This window comes from Zeus faber (assembly GCF_960531495.2).
Source record: "Zeus faber genome assembly, chromosome: 11".
Classification (NCBI taxonomy): domain Eukaryota; kingdom Metazoa; phylum Chordata; class Actinopteri; order Zeiformes; family Zeidae; genus Zeus; species Zeus faber.
In genome coordinates, this window is record NC_137205.1 from 14,570,132 (window position 1) to 14,588,003 (window position 17,872).

At 44.6% G+C, this 17,872-nt stretch overlaps 1 protein-coding gene across 1 annotated transcript in view; it reads left to right on the forward strand.

Moving 5' to 3' along the window:
- The window catches only part of spop (speckle type BTB/POZ protein), a 62,377-nt gene extending 48,002 nt beyond the window's left edge, over positions 1-14,375 (forward strand). The window contains exons 6-9 of the mRNA XM_080009404.1: positions 4,143-4,198; positions 8,615-8,737; positions 11,394-11,536; positions 13,339-14,375. Of these exons, the coding sequence (XP_079865530.1) occupies positions 4,143-4,198; positions 8,615-8,737; positions 11,394-11,536; positions 13,339-13,483 (467 nt within the window). The 3' untranslated portion in view covers positions 13,484-14,375. The remainder of the gene's footprint in view (positions 1-4,142; positions 4,199-8,614; positions 8,738-11,393; positions 11,537-13,338) is intronic.
- The last annotated feature ends 3,497 nt before the right edge of the window (positions 14,376-17,872 follow it).

Sequence of the window (17,872 nt, forward strand, 5' to 3'; positions counted from 1 at the left end):
TCGGCTTCAGGCTTAAAACTCTTTATAGAATGATTTTCTGAAAGTGGAGTCAGTGGAGTGAATGAATTCACTCCACTGACGGGAAATTCACTTCCAGAAACAGAGCCGTTCAAAAAGTGTGTGAATCGGCACTAGATCGCTCCTCCTCAATGACCCGGATGTGTGTCTCAGTAAACTGAAATTGAATTGCGAGAACAGAATTAGAATCGTGAGGAATGAATGACTTCAGTGAGTATCAAAAACAGTTTCAGAGCTAATTCATTTAATTTCATAACATTGGGTTTCACGTTTATTGGAATTCAGTTCCAAACTAATAAATTAATTTCAAATTATGCTAGTCAGATTCCCTTTATCCAATGCAAATATTCAAGTTAAACCAAACAAATTCAAATGACGTGATCAAAATTCATTTTTTTAATGCAGTTATTCAATTTGAGCAATTCTAATTAAAATATAAAGATTCAAATTCAGTTTCTACTGATACATATTTCTACCCATAGACATTATCTAATACCAATATGTCCATGATGTCTCAAATAAATGTCTAGATGGTGGGTGGTCGGTCAGCAGTTACGGGGGGGAGGGAAAAAAAACAAAACTGTTTATTTGAGTAAATATTAACAATAAAAACAAGCGTTCCGACTCATCACACTCAAGGCTTTTCTACACAAGTAGGCAATATTAATTTTGTTTGAAAAAAAAATGCTACTGATGTTTGAACAACAAAAAAATACTAAAAACACAGTTGTACATCCCAAGACACACACACACACACACACACACACACACACACACACACACACACACACACACACACACACACACACCAGTGACACACCGGGAACGACTTGTTGAGGACAGCCATAATTCTGTTGGCAAAACTTTGGGAAACGGGCAAACTGAGTGTCTCTGCGAAGCCCAGGAGAGGCAGTTAATTATTGGATCTGTTGAAGTGTGTGTGTGTGTGTGTGTGTGTGTGTGTGTGTGTGTGTGTGTGTGTGTGTGTGTGTGTGTGTGTGTGTGTGTGTGTGTGTGTGTGTGTGTGTGTGTGTGTGTGTGTGTGTGTGTGTGAGAGGGAGAGGAGCAATTTTAATTATGTGCCACTGTGCTTTGGGATCTTCTCCCTCTTCTTCCCTCCCTTTCTCCATAGCACTCTCTCCATCCCGCTCGTACAGAGTGTGTCTGTGTGTGTGTGTGTGTGTGTGTGTGTGTGTGTGTGTGTGTGTGTGTGTGTGCGTGTGCGTGCGTGCGTGCGTGCGTGCGTGCGTGCGTGCGTGCGTGCGTGCGTGCGTGCGTGTGTCCCTCTACACTACCTGAACCAGGTGATACCCCCCCCACCACCATTTTCCTTATTATTCTCCCTCCCTGCAATGGTCCTGACAACTCTGCCAGCCAGTAATCGCCATGGAAATGGACGGAGGGGGATCAAAAGGAGTGGAGAGAGCAGCACCGGGCCGACTAGAAGCTGCTTAAATTGGGTCCTTATTGACCATGTGATCTTTAAAACACTATGGTCCACTCGGCTCCCGCTCCCTTCCTCCTGGCTTTGCTGCAGTATGAGCTCACTGGAATGTGGCTGCGCCCACCCAGCACTGCTTTGTCCCCAATTTAGAGAGGTGGGGGGAAGGAGGGGGGCGTCTCACCTCAACATTTTGTGGTTACACCCTTGATTTTAAGAAGACGAACCTTCAATAGTTTGTAATAAAGAGGGCTAATGTTGTGTATTGCTACATAACTGTATATCCTTCCATCATTAGTAACTCACGATTAGTGATCAATAAAAATAATAATGATATTGTAGCAGGCTTGCTACCAAGGTTCAGGTGGAAGGACGGAGAGAGAAACAGGTTCGGCTGGAGGTTTGCCAGCACACCGCCGTTGTTAGCCATGGCTGAACAGAATGTGCTCCAGTGTGGAGGTAATAATAAAGGTTAACATAAAACAGACACAGCAACGGGCTCTTTTCCCTGGTGTCAGTCGTGGCATGCCTGGTTTCGGAGCGCACCCTCACCCTCCCGCCCTCCCTGCCCATGGATCCCCCTCACTGAAAGACAGACAGACACATAAGAAAACTTCCAAGCTGCTGTGATTGGCCAGTCAACTCAACTAGACACAGCCGATACTGAAGCGAGGAGTGTCAGTCTTCCACACTGACTTCCCCAAATTTTGTCTAAATTTAGGAGTATCATTTAATAATGACTTAAAATAGTTTTGCGAAGGGGTGTGTTTTCCATCTCGATCTGTGTGTGTGTGTGTGTGTGTGTGTGTGTGTGTGTGTGTGTGTGTGTGTGTGTGTGTGTGTGTGTGGGGTGTGTCCTTGCCACCTGCCTCACATACAGATTGTACAGATCTTTCTCTGTATTCCATGTGTGTTCATGTGTGCAGCACAGAAATGCCACAAAACATAAATGCACACGCAGCAGGTGTGGGCTGCAGTCAGAGTCCAGTCCCAAATGTTGACTTGAAAGATCACTCGGACATGAGCTGTTATGACTCATAACTTGCAGCTTAATAACATCAAATACTACCACTTAAAAGGTATTCATAGGGAACGGTTCACCCGCCAGAAATTAAAGGAAGAAAGTAAAACTCATCACTGACATAATTTTGTCAGCAGTGACAAAAATAAAATGAATGGAAATGCACCTTCATACTGTACACCAAGTCAATAAGCGTTCAAACAACTGAATGTTATTTTTGTCAACAAAGTACAACAAAACTCACTCTTATCCCTCCTATCTATCATCCATTGTCAATATTTGGGTTTTCATCTTAGTCTTGACCAAATAACTATTAGCTTCAGACATTTGTTTTTTGTACAAACAACAGGATCTGACGTCTCTGCTGAATATCCTGTTTTATATTGTGTTTGATAAAACAGATCACTCATCTGTTTTAAAGTGGCCTGTACTCTCTAATTTGTGTTGTGAGTTCACTTTTATCAAATTTCCGTTGTGGTGAGTATATTGCTGACAGATGTTTCACATGCACTTTTGTCCCCAAAATGAACACAAAATGTTATAAAAGTCAGGTTTCAATTTGTGGTGAAACCTGTACCATTATGTTATGGGACTTCTTTTTTCCCTGCTTTCCTCTTTCATTTGCTTGCTCTGATTGCTCTGCTTTGATTGCTCTTGTATACATATAGTTACCCAAAGATGTAAAGCTCATGGCTCATGGCTTATGGAAATATAGAAATATAGAAATGAGATTGAGGTGAGACACTGTTGGACACTTCAGTCATTGCTACACCAACTCTTAAGTGGCTAACTGGCAAGCCTCTCAAGTTTTTCTAAAACTTGGAACTTGGCGTCCGTCACTTAAAAGGCCAGTTCATGTTGCCGCTGTTGGTAGTGCCCGTCTCACTCCCGTGGCCTTGGAAGACATGGACGGATGTTTATTAGCAGGTTTGACCGTCCATGACATTGGCCATCTGTTTCCTGCTGCTTGCAGAGGAGTATTCACTGCTGAACGGTTGAGCACAGCATAACCCAAATAATCAAATTAATACCTACTCAAAGCACTCAATCTAGATTAACCGACGCAGATTAGGTGACACCGTGACATACATTTGATTGACAGCCGCCCCTTCAGCATTCAGTGGCAAATAGAAAGAAAGAAGTATTTTCATAAAGAGATAGATAAATTAATATAGAAATGGACAATAGACAATATAAAAACAATAAAGACAATATTTTTTGTATATAGACATCTTTGTTTACCCATGAGGAATTCACTTATTTTTTTCAGTACTTTAGTGTTGGCAAAGCTACATTAGACCCATGTAACCACCCAAGACACGACTACGTAGATATCATGCGGCCTGTTATGGTATTCAGTCAGCCAGCAGAGCAGCGAGGATGCTGGGAAAACAAGCTGCAGAGGTCTTGGTCACAGCCTGTCGACAGGGGGCCACTTGACCGCGTTCAAAGGGTATTTCCCTCACTGCTCTCCTCTTACTGCCATCACTGTCATTCTTCCACCTTCTTTTGCACTGTGCTCTGTGGTGGACTGTTTACAGAAAACCAGAGACCTCGATGTGAATAAACACCCCGGGAAAGACAATGGCTCATTCTCTCTCTCCCTCTCTCTCTCTCTCTCTCTCTCTCTCTCTCTCTCTCTCTTTCTCCCTCCCTCCCCAGCTCGCTCGCCCGTGTTCAGTGCCATGTTTGAGCACGAGATGGAGGAGAGTAAAAAGGTGAGTGGAGCTCTCGACATGGCTGTGGTTTCTTCTTTGTTCCCCACATTGGCGACTATGTTGTGGATTCTCTCTTGCTCTGCGTTGCGTCACATCACGCTCATCTGTTGAAAACCAGTTTGTGTCAGTGTGTTTTCGATCGTAAGTGTGTGCATACTGAGTTTCTGTTTGTGTGTTTATTTTGAACTTTGCAGATGCTCTTCATTATTCCTGTGTGTATGTGTCTTCAACAATGCATTATGCAGACCTGCCAACCTGCAAGCATTTTGTGTACCAACTACGCAATTCTCAGTCAAAATACGCAGGTACTAAATGCCAGCTGAAACTATCCAAAAAAATGAGATATACTGTGTGTGTGTGTGTGTGTGTGTGTGTGTGTGTGTGTGTGTGTGTGTGTGTGTGTGTGTGTGTGTGTGTGTGTGTGTGTGTGTGTGTGTGTGTGTGTGTGTGTATATACATATATATATATATATAATTGGAATTTAATGACGGAAATCAATCAATCAATCAACACAAAACAATGCCGTACATTTATTGGATATTGAAACTACATCCCTAGTATTGGACCAGATGCTACGACCTGTGGTTCTGTAAGCCCTCCCTCTCCTCTCACTCAACATCCACTGAGCGGTTCTTTATTATCCACGAGGTGTAACTCTGCATTTCTGAGGTAAAATGCGAAATTGGGAGAGTTATAATAAAGCACAAAAATGTGGCCGTAAAAATGTTAACAAATAAAACGTGAGATGCACCGATCAATCGGCCGGTGACGGGAATTGGCCGGTTTTCAAGGCCGATCGGTGTCAGATATATCTGATTCTGTGCCGGTCAGATTTACACGCCCTATACTGTGCTCATGTACTGTACTCCTTAAAATGCTCCAATACTCAAACCCGCTACCAACGTAATGTAACAAAAAAGAGCGAAAGAAAGAAAATGTCGGCTGTTTGGAGGTACTTCAAGGTAAACAAAGAAGATTAGATCAATTTATCGCCTGATAACATCGTGCAGACTGCATCTATCACTGTCACAGCGGAGCTCCACTCGGGATGAAAAGTTTGACTCTTTTTTGAGGAGTCACTCAGTAAAACAACATTTGATTCACTTGGTTTAACGCATGGTGAAGTTCCAGTCAACGAAGGTGAGAGGAGTCGGCCATTTATTTTATTTTCAATTTTTTTTGTAATGATTGCAGTTTATTTGCAAAGTACCATATAAATATAATATTAATTTATATTTGCACTTTCATGTTCTATTATTGTTCCATAGTGAATGATAAACAATAATAAACAGTGTCAAAATCAGCAATCTCACTATTGTGGTAACTGAAAATTGCAGTGTAATCCATATGTTCAGCTGTCCTATCACGTGAGCGTGATCAGATTACGGGATGTATTTGTCATCGACGTACAGCAGATCGGAAATCAGAATCTGCAGGTCAGACTTTAAAAAAAAATCTGGAATAGGAATCGGCCAAGAAAATTGCAATAGATACATCTGTAGTTGTTAAACATGTTTGGTTACTACCAGATGATGCATTTCAAGGTGTTCCAAATGGGATGAGTTTGTATACTGTATATAGTTAGCCGTAGTATCTTGCATACTATGAGTAAATTATCCTCGTTATGAGACAGCTACGGTGTGAATAACTGATGGAGTCATTTAGCTGCAGTAACTCAAACACCACGGAGACTCCCTGTTACACTATTGTTATACTCAAAATATTTTTCCAAGGTTGGCAAGTCTGCATTATGTAAGACCACTTTGTGTAATAATTTATCAAAATGCAATATATTTGACCTTTATTGTGTATTAACGCCCGCATTTTATAATAACCTATTACATAATGCAATGGTTATTACTTAGGTATTACAGGTTAGATATTAAAATGTAGTTATTACGGGGTTACGTCAAAGTGTGAAACCTAATCTTAATGCAGACTGCAATTTTGTGTTTTTAAGAAATGCATTGAATTATTATGTCTTCATTATAATAACTTAAAAACACCTGCAATATGTAATAACCATCAGGAGATAAGTTTTAGAAATTACGCCGAAACGTATTGTATTCAATATGTTTTTAACAAAATGTAGCACATTATTACAAAATGTGGAATTAGTATGAAATGTGTTATTACAGTGTGTTTGTGTGCAGAGCTGGGTGTGTTTGAGCGTGAGCGTTCTCGGACAGTGGGAGGGGGCGGGAGACTGAAACCGCGGTGATTTAGCCAGCGCGTTGGTGGAATATTGATGCTTGCGCGGTGAAATTACGCACGGAGCAAGGAAACGCATCTTAATTGCTGCTTTCGTGGAGCGGTGGAGTCCGGTCCCCGCACAGCAGTGTCAAAACAGATAGGGCCACTCCACAGACCAATGGCCTCATAAAGGGAAACTTTAATGGATGATGCGTTGTAACTATGGAAGGCTCATCCTGACTTGTTCCTGTCATCATCCAAACCCGCTCCCATCAATGTTTTTTTTGGGGGGGGTTTGTTTACATATATCGAAGCACACACCTATCTAGCCTGGCTCGGCTATCTAGCAAAGGGTAGACACGGTTGAGAACTGGTCGAGCGTACGTTCGTCCCACCGGTGTGTTTGAAATTCTCCCAGCATGCTCCTGTGTGGCCAGCGGGGATGCTTTGGCCGTGAAGGGGCTCTTCCTCCACAACCAACTTGACAGTGAGACAAAAATGTTTCTGCGTGCGTGCGTGCGTGCGTGCGTGCGCGTGCGTCGGTTAGGGCTGGGTATTGAAATTCGATGCTGACAAAATCTGTTCTCAAATCATGGCACCGACTACCTGTGTGATCAAGGATTGATTTTAAGATTCTGTTACTTGTCCATAAGGAACTAAATGGCCATTCTCAAATGCTTGTTAATTAGGAGCCATATGAGTCATATTTTTGGTGAAAGATATCGATATCAAAATTTACGCTTAACTTTATTTTAAATAGAGGCTAGATGCAACAAATGTAACTTCCATTCAAAGTAACCTTTGAAACTTTTTAAGCAGTCTTTACAAATAATTATTGTTTTTGTTGTTGTTGTTGTTGTTATTATTATTGTATTATTATGTTGTTGTTATCTATAGTTGTTTTGTAGTCCTTTTTTATTTTTTGTATAACTATTATTTCTACATTCTGTAAAGCACAATGAGTTGAAATTTGATATTGAAATATGAAACTTAAGATAACTGAATATGAAAACATTGCTTCAAAATATAGACATTCAAGTATTTCAAAATGTAACAATACTAATTTTACAGTTACAATCAACATGTGTCATCATTTTGTGTTTGTTAAGGTTTGTTTTTTATTTAAAAGCTATATATCGATTTTAAACAAAAAAAGATCTAAACTGTTCAAGAGCCTGTTTCGTACTCCAAGCACCATGACTCGTATCAACTCTTTTTTTTGCAAATCATACCCAGCCCGAGTCGCTGTGTTTTTATTTCTGCCTGTGTGTGTGTCTGTGAGTGTGTTTTTGTAGTATATACTGTATGTGTCTGTGTGTGCGTTTGTCCGGGTGACTCATCACTTAGTGTTGCTGGGAATTTTTTTCTTGGTATTTGTTCACGGTGGTACTCTGTGTTTGACTGTTAGCCCTTTGGCCCCCGAAATGCAGCCAAGCTGGCTCCCTGTGTGTGTGTGTGTGTGTGTGTGTGTGTGTGTGTGTGTGTGTGTGTGTGTGTGTGTGTGTGTGTGTGTGTGTGTGTGTTTGTGTGTGTGTGTGTGTGTGTGTGTGTGTGTGGGTGTGTGGGTGGGTGGGCGGGCGGGCGGGCGGGCGGGCGGGCGTGTGAGTGCGTCTTCTTGTTGAGGAGTTAGACTCGACATGAATGCACTAATCTGTTGGTACACTCAGCCTGACCCTGCTGAAACGCTGCTGGTCGCCGTGGCGACGATAAAGCACTGCTATAATTGGTTTACTGCTTTGTTCTGCCGCTCGGAGCGGAGGGAACGGGTCAGGTTACCATTACCGTGCTGACAACCGATAAAGTGTGCTTTGCGATGGCCGCAGGCTCTGTCAAGGAATGATTGTTCAGGATTAATTTCAGGAATTGGCCAGGGAAAGAAAAAAAAATGAGAGGGGAAAAAAAAAAGTGGACGATGTCGTTTTTCAATTTTACCCAAACGTGACCGGACTCGTCAAGGCTTTTTTTCTTCATCTTGGTGTGCTTTTATTTTATTTCACTGGCCGTCTGGCCGTCCCCGTGTGCATCTGTGCACGCGGGCTAAACAAAGTGAGCGAGATCAGGCAGGTGTGGGTATACAATCCTTTTAAAGGAAAAACAAACTGCGCTCCTCCGCCGTGCGCTGCGGGTTTGAAGGAGCGTCAAAGCGTCACTCTTTCTTCCTCTCTCTCCTTTATTCTTTGACAACCTGTGTGTTTTCTCCCCTCTCCTCTCGTCTCGTTCAGAACCGCGTGGAAATAAATGATGTGGAGCCAGACGTCTTCAAAGAGATGATGTGTTTCATCTACACAGGAAAGGCCCCCAACCTCGACAAGATGGCTGACGACCTGTTGGCTGCTGCCGACAAGGTACAGTCTGCAAGTGTGTGTGTGTGTGTGTGTGTGTGTGTGTGTGTGTGTGTGTGTGTGTGTGCGTGTGCGTGTGCGTGCATGTGCGTTGGGTTCTGGGTCAAGTTTAAATTTCACATCCAGACTTCATATTTTATATTTCTTTCTACTTTTATTAACCTTTAATGGACATTCACATGTCACACGTCAGGCGTGTGACATGTTAGCGGCATGATGAATGGAAGCGCAGGAGGCGGTGCAACGCAGGCCTGAGAGCTTCAGTTCGCGTCGTCAGGCCAACTTTAGGAAATGGTTCAGGACGTCACACAAAGCTTGATATGAATTTATCTGGAAACTGCGGCTTGTTTGAAGCCGCAGATTCTCAACGGAATTGGAACGTATCGGCGTGTGACGGTTATTAATGCTAGGAACTGTTTTTTTGTCTGAATGCTGTGACGGATTGATTGATTTGTTACAGTGGAATTTAAACTTAAAGGAAAATTCCCTTCTTTTTTTTTTTTTGCCTTATTTTTATGGAGGTATTTTTTCAGACTGGATGAATTTAAAAGATCCTGATTGATTCCCATTGTTCGAAAAAATAACCTGTAGGTCAAAAAATTGCAGCATTTCCCTTTAACTTTGGTTGACTTTTGCGTGGATTTCATTGATATTGATGATTTTGCAATTTTGATTGCAGATGATTAAAATCTAATGACGATGGTCACAGTTTAATGAGTGAACGGGCCGCGTCCTTGTTGTTGATGAATTTCTAAGATCGGGCTCAAGTTCAGGGTCGGTTCGGGTTCCAACAGAACCTGTGAGGTTGCAGCACAGTTGGATTCAACGTTTCAGGCCCAATTGGAGCTTCAGCACGCTGATCTGCATGTTCAAAGTGACCTACAGTGACACGCCGATCAAAATAACACAGTACTCTGAATCCTCCATCACCTCTCGGGAGGAAGATGGAGACAGAAAGAGGCTCACATCGGATCTCATCTTTCCTCGCTTACTTTCCATAACTGTCAGTTCTATCCAGATGCTCTTGTATACAAACAGCCGTTATTTCAGATGCGCTCCCTGCGGGGCGAAGAATTTGACATCAGATCAAGAAAAGAGAAATGTCATCATTATTAGATGTAGAGGACAGGAAATCAGTATTTCTCCTAATCTTTCCTTTTGGGGTGTGATAATTCTCTTAAGATGTGTAAAAGGGATGCTAATTTAGAATTATTTTCTGACCGATAGCCAACCCTCATTAATCGTAATCAGATAAAATTTAAAAGTACTACTTAGAATGGATGAATATAAAAAAATCATATCGTGATAATGGCAATATTCCCCCTTGTTGACGATGTTAGGGATGGGCATAAGCACTCGATTTGAATATCAGTAGTCGTATAGTGTAATCACAGTTTAACTAGAGGGTAAAATACAATAATAAATAATAATATTAGAATACTAATAATGAAAAAAAAAAAATATATATATATATATATATACCTATATAACTAATATTAAAATAATAGCGGGTACAATTAGGTTTGGGGAAAAACGATTGCATTACTTTAAATAATATATAATCCATTCACATACTGTTGATTAATTTTAAAACGTTTATTATAATTAAAGCATTCCTCTTATGTACCTGAAATAAAAGTCATATGTGGTTGCACGTGTCGCCCTCTTGAGTTTTATTTAAGAAATAGATTGTATAGCCTTTTTTTTTTTACCATGCAACAAACATTTTTTTCTTATTCTTTTTTTAATATATATATATATCTTATGTATTTTTAACTGTTTAGCTGATAGTATTAATCGGTCAAAACTCTTATTGACGACACGGTTACACTGTTAATAATTACAGTTATATAGTGTATACTGTATAGTCATTATTATTATCAACCTCCCTCGTGTGTAATGACATTAAATAACTCGGCCATTGTATCACAGATGATTTAACAGACGATGGAGATATCTAGCGACAATGTGGCAAACTGTATGCACAGGCTAACATGCTGATACGTAGATTTCATAAATCCTCATCTTAGAGACTTGAGGTAGCGTGTAATGATGCTACGTGGTGGTTAATTCATGTTCCAAGATTTAACAATGCTCGCCATATGTATGTATAGTATCGGAGTACCCGTTGTTCAATTTATAAGGACTCTCGTGTACACATGTATTTGTAGTCTGCATTGCATTGCATTATGGAGGTTCAAACCAGCCTTATGAAGATCTGCAGAGTGATTATTTTCTAATATGTGGAGCCGTTTATTGGCATTTACTTCCTCGTTCAACTCTTGCTCTCGGATATTGGGGCGGAGATCGGGGCTGTTAGCTTAGCTTATTTCACCGCTGACGCTCTGGTTCTGACCCAGCGTCCATATAGTGTTAGGGGAGGGGCCATGAAAAGTCAGTCCACCGTGTGTCATCCAACCCTGATTTAGCCCCGCTCCAAAAAATCCGGACCACAAAAATGGTGAGAAACAGTTTAACGGTCTAACCCTACGATTCAATCACTACATCGTTCACATTTTTCACATGTTTTGAGCAATTACTTTCGAGCACGAATAATGTGTTTGTAAACAAATGTAAGCACGTCACTGAATTCACTTTACCGGGACTTTAAGTAGTCTCTCTCTCTCTCTGTCGCTCTCTCGCTCACTCACTCCGTCAGTACGCTCTGGAGAGGCTGAAGGTGATGTGTGAGGACGCCCTGTGCAGCGGCCTGTCGGTGGAGAATGCTGCAGAGATCCTCATCCTGGCCGACCTCCACAGCGCCGAGCAGCTCAAGACGCAGGCCGTGGACTTCATCAACTAGTGAGTTATACGCGTTCACATGCGCCATCCGTCACGCCACAGTTTTTTCTTTTCAAAAGCACACACACACACACACACACACACACACACACACACACACACACACACACACACACACTCTAACAAAAACATGCACAGTTTTCAGAGCCAGTCATTATTTTTCAATGGGAGCAATTCAGTCGCCTGTGGAAATTTAATTTCATATACACATCAGATCATTTTGCTTCCTTATCATATTGGGCCATTTAGCAATAAGGCTCCTCTGGCTGGTGTTAATCATGTGGTGGGCGGCGTCACGCGGCTAAGATGGAGTCCCTCAAACAGCGACGCACTATTCACGTGACTGATCCAGTTGGCCCACGCCCAGTGTAAAGCGGAGCCCCCTCTCTTTCCCTCCCTCCCTCTCTCTCTCTCTCTCTCTCTCTCTGTCTGTCTGTCTTCGTCTTTGTCTCTTTTTGTCCCGGTACTCCCAACAGCATTTTCGCCGTCCTGTGCCGCGCCCTTCAGCGTTGCCGCACAGCGCAGTTTCCCCCTTCTCTTCGCTGTTTCACTTCATCTCTTGCGGCTCTTTTGTTTCTCCTCATCTCTCTCTCTCTCTCTCTCTCTCTCTCTCTCTCTCTCTCTCTCTCTCTCTCTCTCTCTGTCTCTCCCGCTCCCTACCTTCCTCAGAATCCCTCTCTCACATCCTCCCTCCCTCCCTCCTCCTCCTCTATCTCCATCTCTCCCGTTTGCCACTTAAGAGCTTGTGTGTGCCTAAGGTGTTCAGCGATGCAGATTTCTGCCCCTAATCCCTGTCATTAATTGCGGTTATGGGCGTTATGACAGTTTAATTTGCGACAGTGTTGTTGTTGTGGTCGGAAAATTGGCCACGGGGGAATCTGGGCCGGCGGAGCGTTATCAGCCCTCCTCCCCTGGACCCCATCGACGGCAACAAGAGCAACAAAACAAAAATCAATATCCAGGACGAACACGGCCGCCAAACGACAGAGAGGAACCAATAACAGTCATCCCTCCGACACCGCGGCGGCTCGCAGTCCTCCGGTTGCTCCATCCCTCTTTCCCTCCTTTTGACCCTTCCATTGCCATCCCATTACGCCTATTAGCCTCCTTGCTACTCGCTCCTTTCTCCTTCACCTTCTCCACCCCACCCATCCGTCCATCCCTCCACCCCACCCCAGGAGCAGGCTTGCGTCCTGCTGAGGGGGCTCTCCCACTGCCCTTTCCTGGCCCGTTCCCTCAGGCCGGGTTCAGCATCCATTAGAGGGGGCAGCGTGGTCACGTTTCCCGGCAGGGGGGGAGGGTTCAGAGGTCGGCTGGAGGTCAGACAAACACCCTGCGCTAAGGTTAAGACTCCAGCATGGGTGCACAGGCAGTCAGCCGGGCAGACACACACACACACACACACACACACACACACACACACACACACACACACACACAGACTGTTGTTTATTAATTCACAGTAAAACCTGACAAATGTCATTGAAGGCCACACAGCGGTGCGTGATAAGGCAGCAGAGCGCCCTGAGGGGGGCTGGTGGCGGACGTGTGTGTGTGTGTGTGTGTGTGTGTGTGTGTGTGTGTGTGTGTGTGTGGAGGTGTGTGCTGGGAAGGTGGGGGAGGGGGCCTGTCACAAGCTGACTTTGTATAAACTCACATCTGTTGGAGAAGTCCAATCATGCGGAGCTCAGGCGCTGCTTCTTTTGGGTTTCGTCACTCTGCACATGTTTTTTTCTTAAATGATTTTCTTAATTTCTCCTCCGTCTTTCTTCCTCGCTCTCCCTGTCCCTTCTCTCTCTCAGCCACGCCGCCGACGTCATGGAGACGTCGGGGTGGAGGTCCATGGTGTCCTCTCACCCCCACCTGGTGGCGGAGGCCTACCGCTCGCTGGCCTCGGCCCACTGCCCCTTCCTGGGACCCCCCAGGAAGCGCCTCAAACAGTCCTAGTAGGACTGTAGGGGGGAACGCCCCCGTCCACGCCCAGCTCAGCTCCCCCTCGCTGCGCTCCCTTCTTCAATCCTGCTGTACCGGCGGCCTCTCACTGCTTTCCCTCCCTCCGAACCCAGACAGAGACGCCAAGACCCGACCGCTCGCGAGCCCGGGCTGCTCGGCCGCGGGGCACTTTGCAGCTTCACCCCTTTCACTAGACGGACATATAGAGTGACTTGCAAGACTGATGCTGTGAGGAGGCAACCCCTCCCCATCCCCCACCCCCTTACCCCCAGAGACGGAGGAGGAGTTGGAGTCAAGTCGTGGCTGGCGGCAGCAAACGGCTTCTCCCTTCTCCTCTGGGAGAGAAATGGATTGAACGCTCTATTCCCTGCAGTCCATGGATCCTTTGGCGATGTTACAGTGAAAGGGAAGGACTTCACCCAGCGCGTCCGCGCCAAAATGAAATATTTTGGGCTGGGAGGAGTCGCTGTAAACGGACTCTTCTTTTGGCAAATTGTTTTTTGTAACTCTATCAAAGGTCTCTTTTCTTGTATCACGTTTAGTGTGTTAAAGATACGATTCCGCTCAAGCGTCGACAGGCAGAAGAATCGGCCAACCAAAAGGAGAAAAAAGAAAAAAAAAGATAGACTGCTGTTCCCATCGCCACGGACTCATGAGTGTTTGTACGGTGTTGTTTTTCTAGAGCACAAATCAATCAAAAGGTCCTGTGGAAAAGAAAAAACAAAAAGTTTGAATTTTAGCGAGGTGAGACAGAGCTGAACACGTTTTATTGTTCAAACTGTCAAACTTATTTCTACATATAAGACAAAATCCACTTTGAAAATTTGTTGATGTTTCTACTCACCTGTTGACTACATTCCTGACTGTACAAGTTGTGAACAGTGTTTTCCCTCTGAACCCATAAAATACAGCTTATTTTAACAAATCTGCGGCTTGCCCTCGTCTTTGTAGCTCGACGGTATCCACCGATTCTTCACTTACCAACAGCTGTGCTCAATTTGCATCCCGATCTTTGCCGTCAACAAATACACCATCAGCCGACCGCCGTGCACCAAGCTGCAAATAAGGAGCACAATCTGGCAATCACGACCACGTATGTCGACTGCCGCGATTGCACCGTTCAGTCAATGCAAATGTGATTCCAATGTCTTTTGTACGAGCCCCATCCAAGTCACGGGCTCTGTTAGATGCTTCTTATGGAATTAAATACCACTTTAGAGTGCGCTGGACCTATGAACGTTGGACCTACGCTGGAGCTATTTCCCATTGTACTTAGTATTGCAGCTCGGTTCGCGGCAGTCACGGACGCTGTTCTCTCAATACTTGATCAGTGTCAAAGAATCTGATGCCGAATCCTTGGGTTGACTCTGTGATAAAAAAAAAAACCCAAATAAAATTCACAGTTTTTCCTAATGTCCTCCTACAGGTACCGTTCAGTCCACGCATAAGCTGCTCCTCAGATTTGATTCCAGTGACTTTTGTATGAACCCCATCGAGGACATGGTCTCCACAGGGCGCTTCTTACACTTTACACTTTAGAGTGTGCTGGACCTGTGATTTATACATTATTTTAACAGGGATTTCCCTGTGTTGACCGAAACTGAGGGCCCAGAAGAGCTTTAAGAAAAGCCTGTCTCTGAGCCCAGAAAATCACTTCTCATCAAAGTGTCATCTCTTGCCGCCAGACATTCAGTGCATGTTGGCGTTGCCAGAGCACTTAATCATTCAGCAATTCAGCAGAGGTTACCGCTATTACAAAATTTGTGGCGCTTATGCTGTGGCCTTTGTGACACAGTTCTGACACTGTCCTCTCGTTTAGTCCTGCGCCAGTCAACATCTGTGCCTTTTGTTATATTTGTTATATTAAAGTTCGCTGACCAGGAGTTCGGAGCAGCTTGTGTAAAAGGAAAGCTACAACCAATACCCTACAGTCCAAATACACACTGTCTAGGCCGGGTCACTGTGCATTAATTCCAGGTACCTTGGATGTCAACTTTGGACTTGGATGAGATGTCTTCACGTTGGTGCGCTGGCATATTTGACCCCTCTTCAATTCAGAGTAATTTGTGAACATTTTTTAGAAATGAAGCACTTTTACCCGCCGCCACCCTCCCCTGACATATTTCTGGTTAGCACTAGAAAGAGGTTTACTGAGCGCAGGTTATATCAAACAGGACCACCACCAGCACTTTATCTTTCTTGTGGAGTTTGCATGTTCTCCCCTTGCTCACATGGTTTCCTCCCCCTAACATCAGTAAGGACCCCCGCCAAAAACATGCACACATCATCGTCTGACCAGCGATGGACATATGGAACCAGGTCCCAGGGTGCGTCGTCGAATGCTGCCCACTGCTCCTGGCTGCCCCCCCCCCCACCCCCCCCGGGGGAAGGACAAGCCAGGATGGGTCAAATGCAGAGGACCCATTTCACCGGCCACCATCTGAAGCATGTGCGTGTGTGTGTGTGTGTGTGTAAGCATGTGTTGTATTGGAGTGTTGTGTGACAATTAAAGATTCTTCTTTTTACTGAGTGATTTTGGGTTGCCAGGTTGCATTTGGAAGGCAGTGTAGAGTGTGACCACATTTTGATACCCGCCCAATGTTGCTGTCGTCATACTGTACCTCCAGTCGAGGCCTACAATATGATCACAAACACATCACCTAAACATCAGATCTATAAGGGAATCGCTCTGCATGTGAAAACGAACACTATGTTCACAACTTAATCAAGCCAAACACACTTCAACTTTGGTGTTGGAAAACAGTCATAATATCCACGGTCGTGATTAAACTGTGAATAAGGAGAGCACAGTGTGTGCACATGGCTTTCATACCGTGCTCTATGAGGGGGCTGTATCTCAGCATATGGCCTTTTTTTTTTCTCAATAAATCAACCATATAACCATGAAGGCTTTGTTCATTTCAGTCACTCCTGAAGCCGTGGCCTTCCTTGCACAACATTAACTTCAAGGTATTGGGAAATGTTTCCTTTTTTTGCAGCAAAGTGCTTTCGCGCTGCAGCTAACCTTCCGTGCCTTTCCAAAAGTAGCCTCTGTGTGTTTGTGTGTACGTGTTGCGTGAGCATATTCTTTTTTGCTTATAAATTGCATGCGCTCGGTAGAATAATGATTAGCTCGCGGCTGCAATGCCTGTTTTAGAAAGAAGCGAGAGGGGCGCAGTTCACGGTTTAAAAACTGGAGTTTACTTCATCATAATGAAACGTATCATATTATTTAGGGGTCGTTTTAGAAGTGGGAAAAAATGAATGTATTGAAAACAGGTCCGTCAGTGCAGACATTACACAAGCTTGCGCGCGTGTGTGTGTGTGTGTGTGTGTGTGTGTGTGTCTGAGAGAGAGCGAAAGAGAGGGTGGGGGGTTGTTGTGTGTGTGTGACTGAGTGTATTGGAGAATTGGCCTCAAATGAGACAGTCGTGGCGGTGGGAGGATGGATGGTGCTGTAACATGTGGGGAGGCGATCTTAGTTGTTATGCATGCTGTACGAGTCTGTCACTGGCTCTCCACCCCCACACCCCCTCCACCCCTCCCTCATCCTCCCTCCTCCTCCCTGCCCATCACTCACTCCTCGTTTATGGGGATGAGAGAGAGCGCGAGGCGCAGCAGGACGGTGCTGTAAAGCTGGCGTGGAGTTCTGTCTGTCGGCCCGCGGCAGGGCCAGGCCGGAGATTGATGCCTGCTGGTCTCTCTCTCTCTCTCTCTCTCTCTCTCTCTCTCTCTCTCTCTCTCTCTCTCCCAGAGAGACATGCAAAGTTGAACAAACGTATCTGAGGACGGTTTAAAAATCTTAAACCCTGCCAAGGTTGGCGACACCCTCCCAACCCTTCCGCTCTCATTCTCGTTCAGTGTGTCGCCAACCTGCCTCCGGTTTTCAAATCGCTCCGTGTTTTCTTTTAAGTGAAATCACAGCTAACGAACCAATAGCTTGTTAGTTTTCCTGGTTAAAAAAAATAATAATAATAAATGTTCGGGCAAAGCTTCCGGCCTTTGTGTAGGAGCGGCGGAGTAATCCACTTAAAAACGTTTCTTTCCCCGTTGACAGGCGAGGCTGCGACTCTGGCCTTGGGCCACGGCCCCTGGAAGGATGGAGTGACAGAGGTAACCGATGGATAGAAGGATGAAAAGTGATAGGGTGTCATAGAGATGGGACGGGGCCCTGACGGATAGCGAAGGGAGGAGAGATTGGGAGGATAGATGTCGCGACGGAGCAGACTTTGATACTGCTGGGCGATCCATCTTTCGTCTGTTGCACTTGTCCGCCGCCTCCTCCCTGCGCCGCCGGAGTGAATTAAATCACATAAAAACATATTACGGCGACGGTAAACGCAGGGGTTCGCCGCCGTTGATTAGGATGGTTTATCGTGGAAA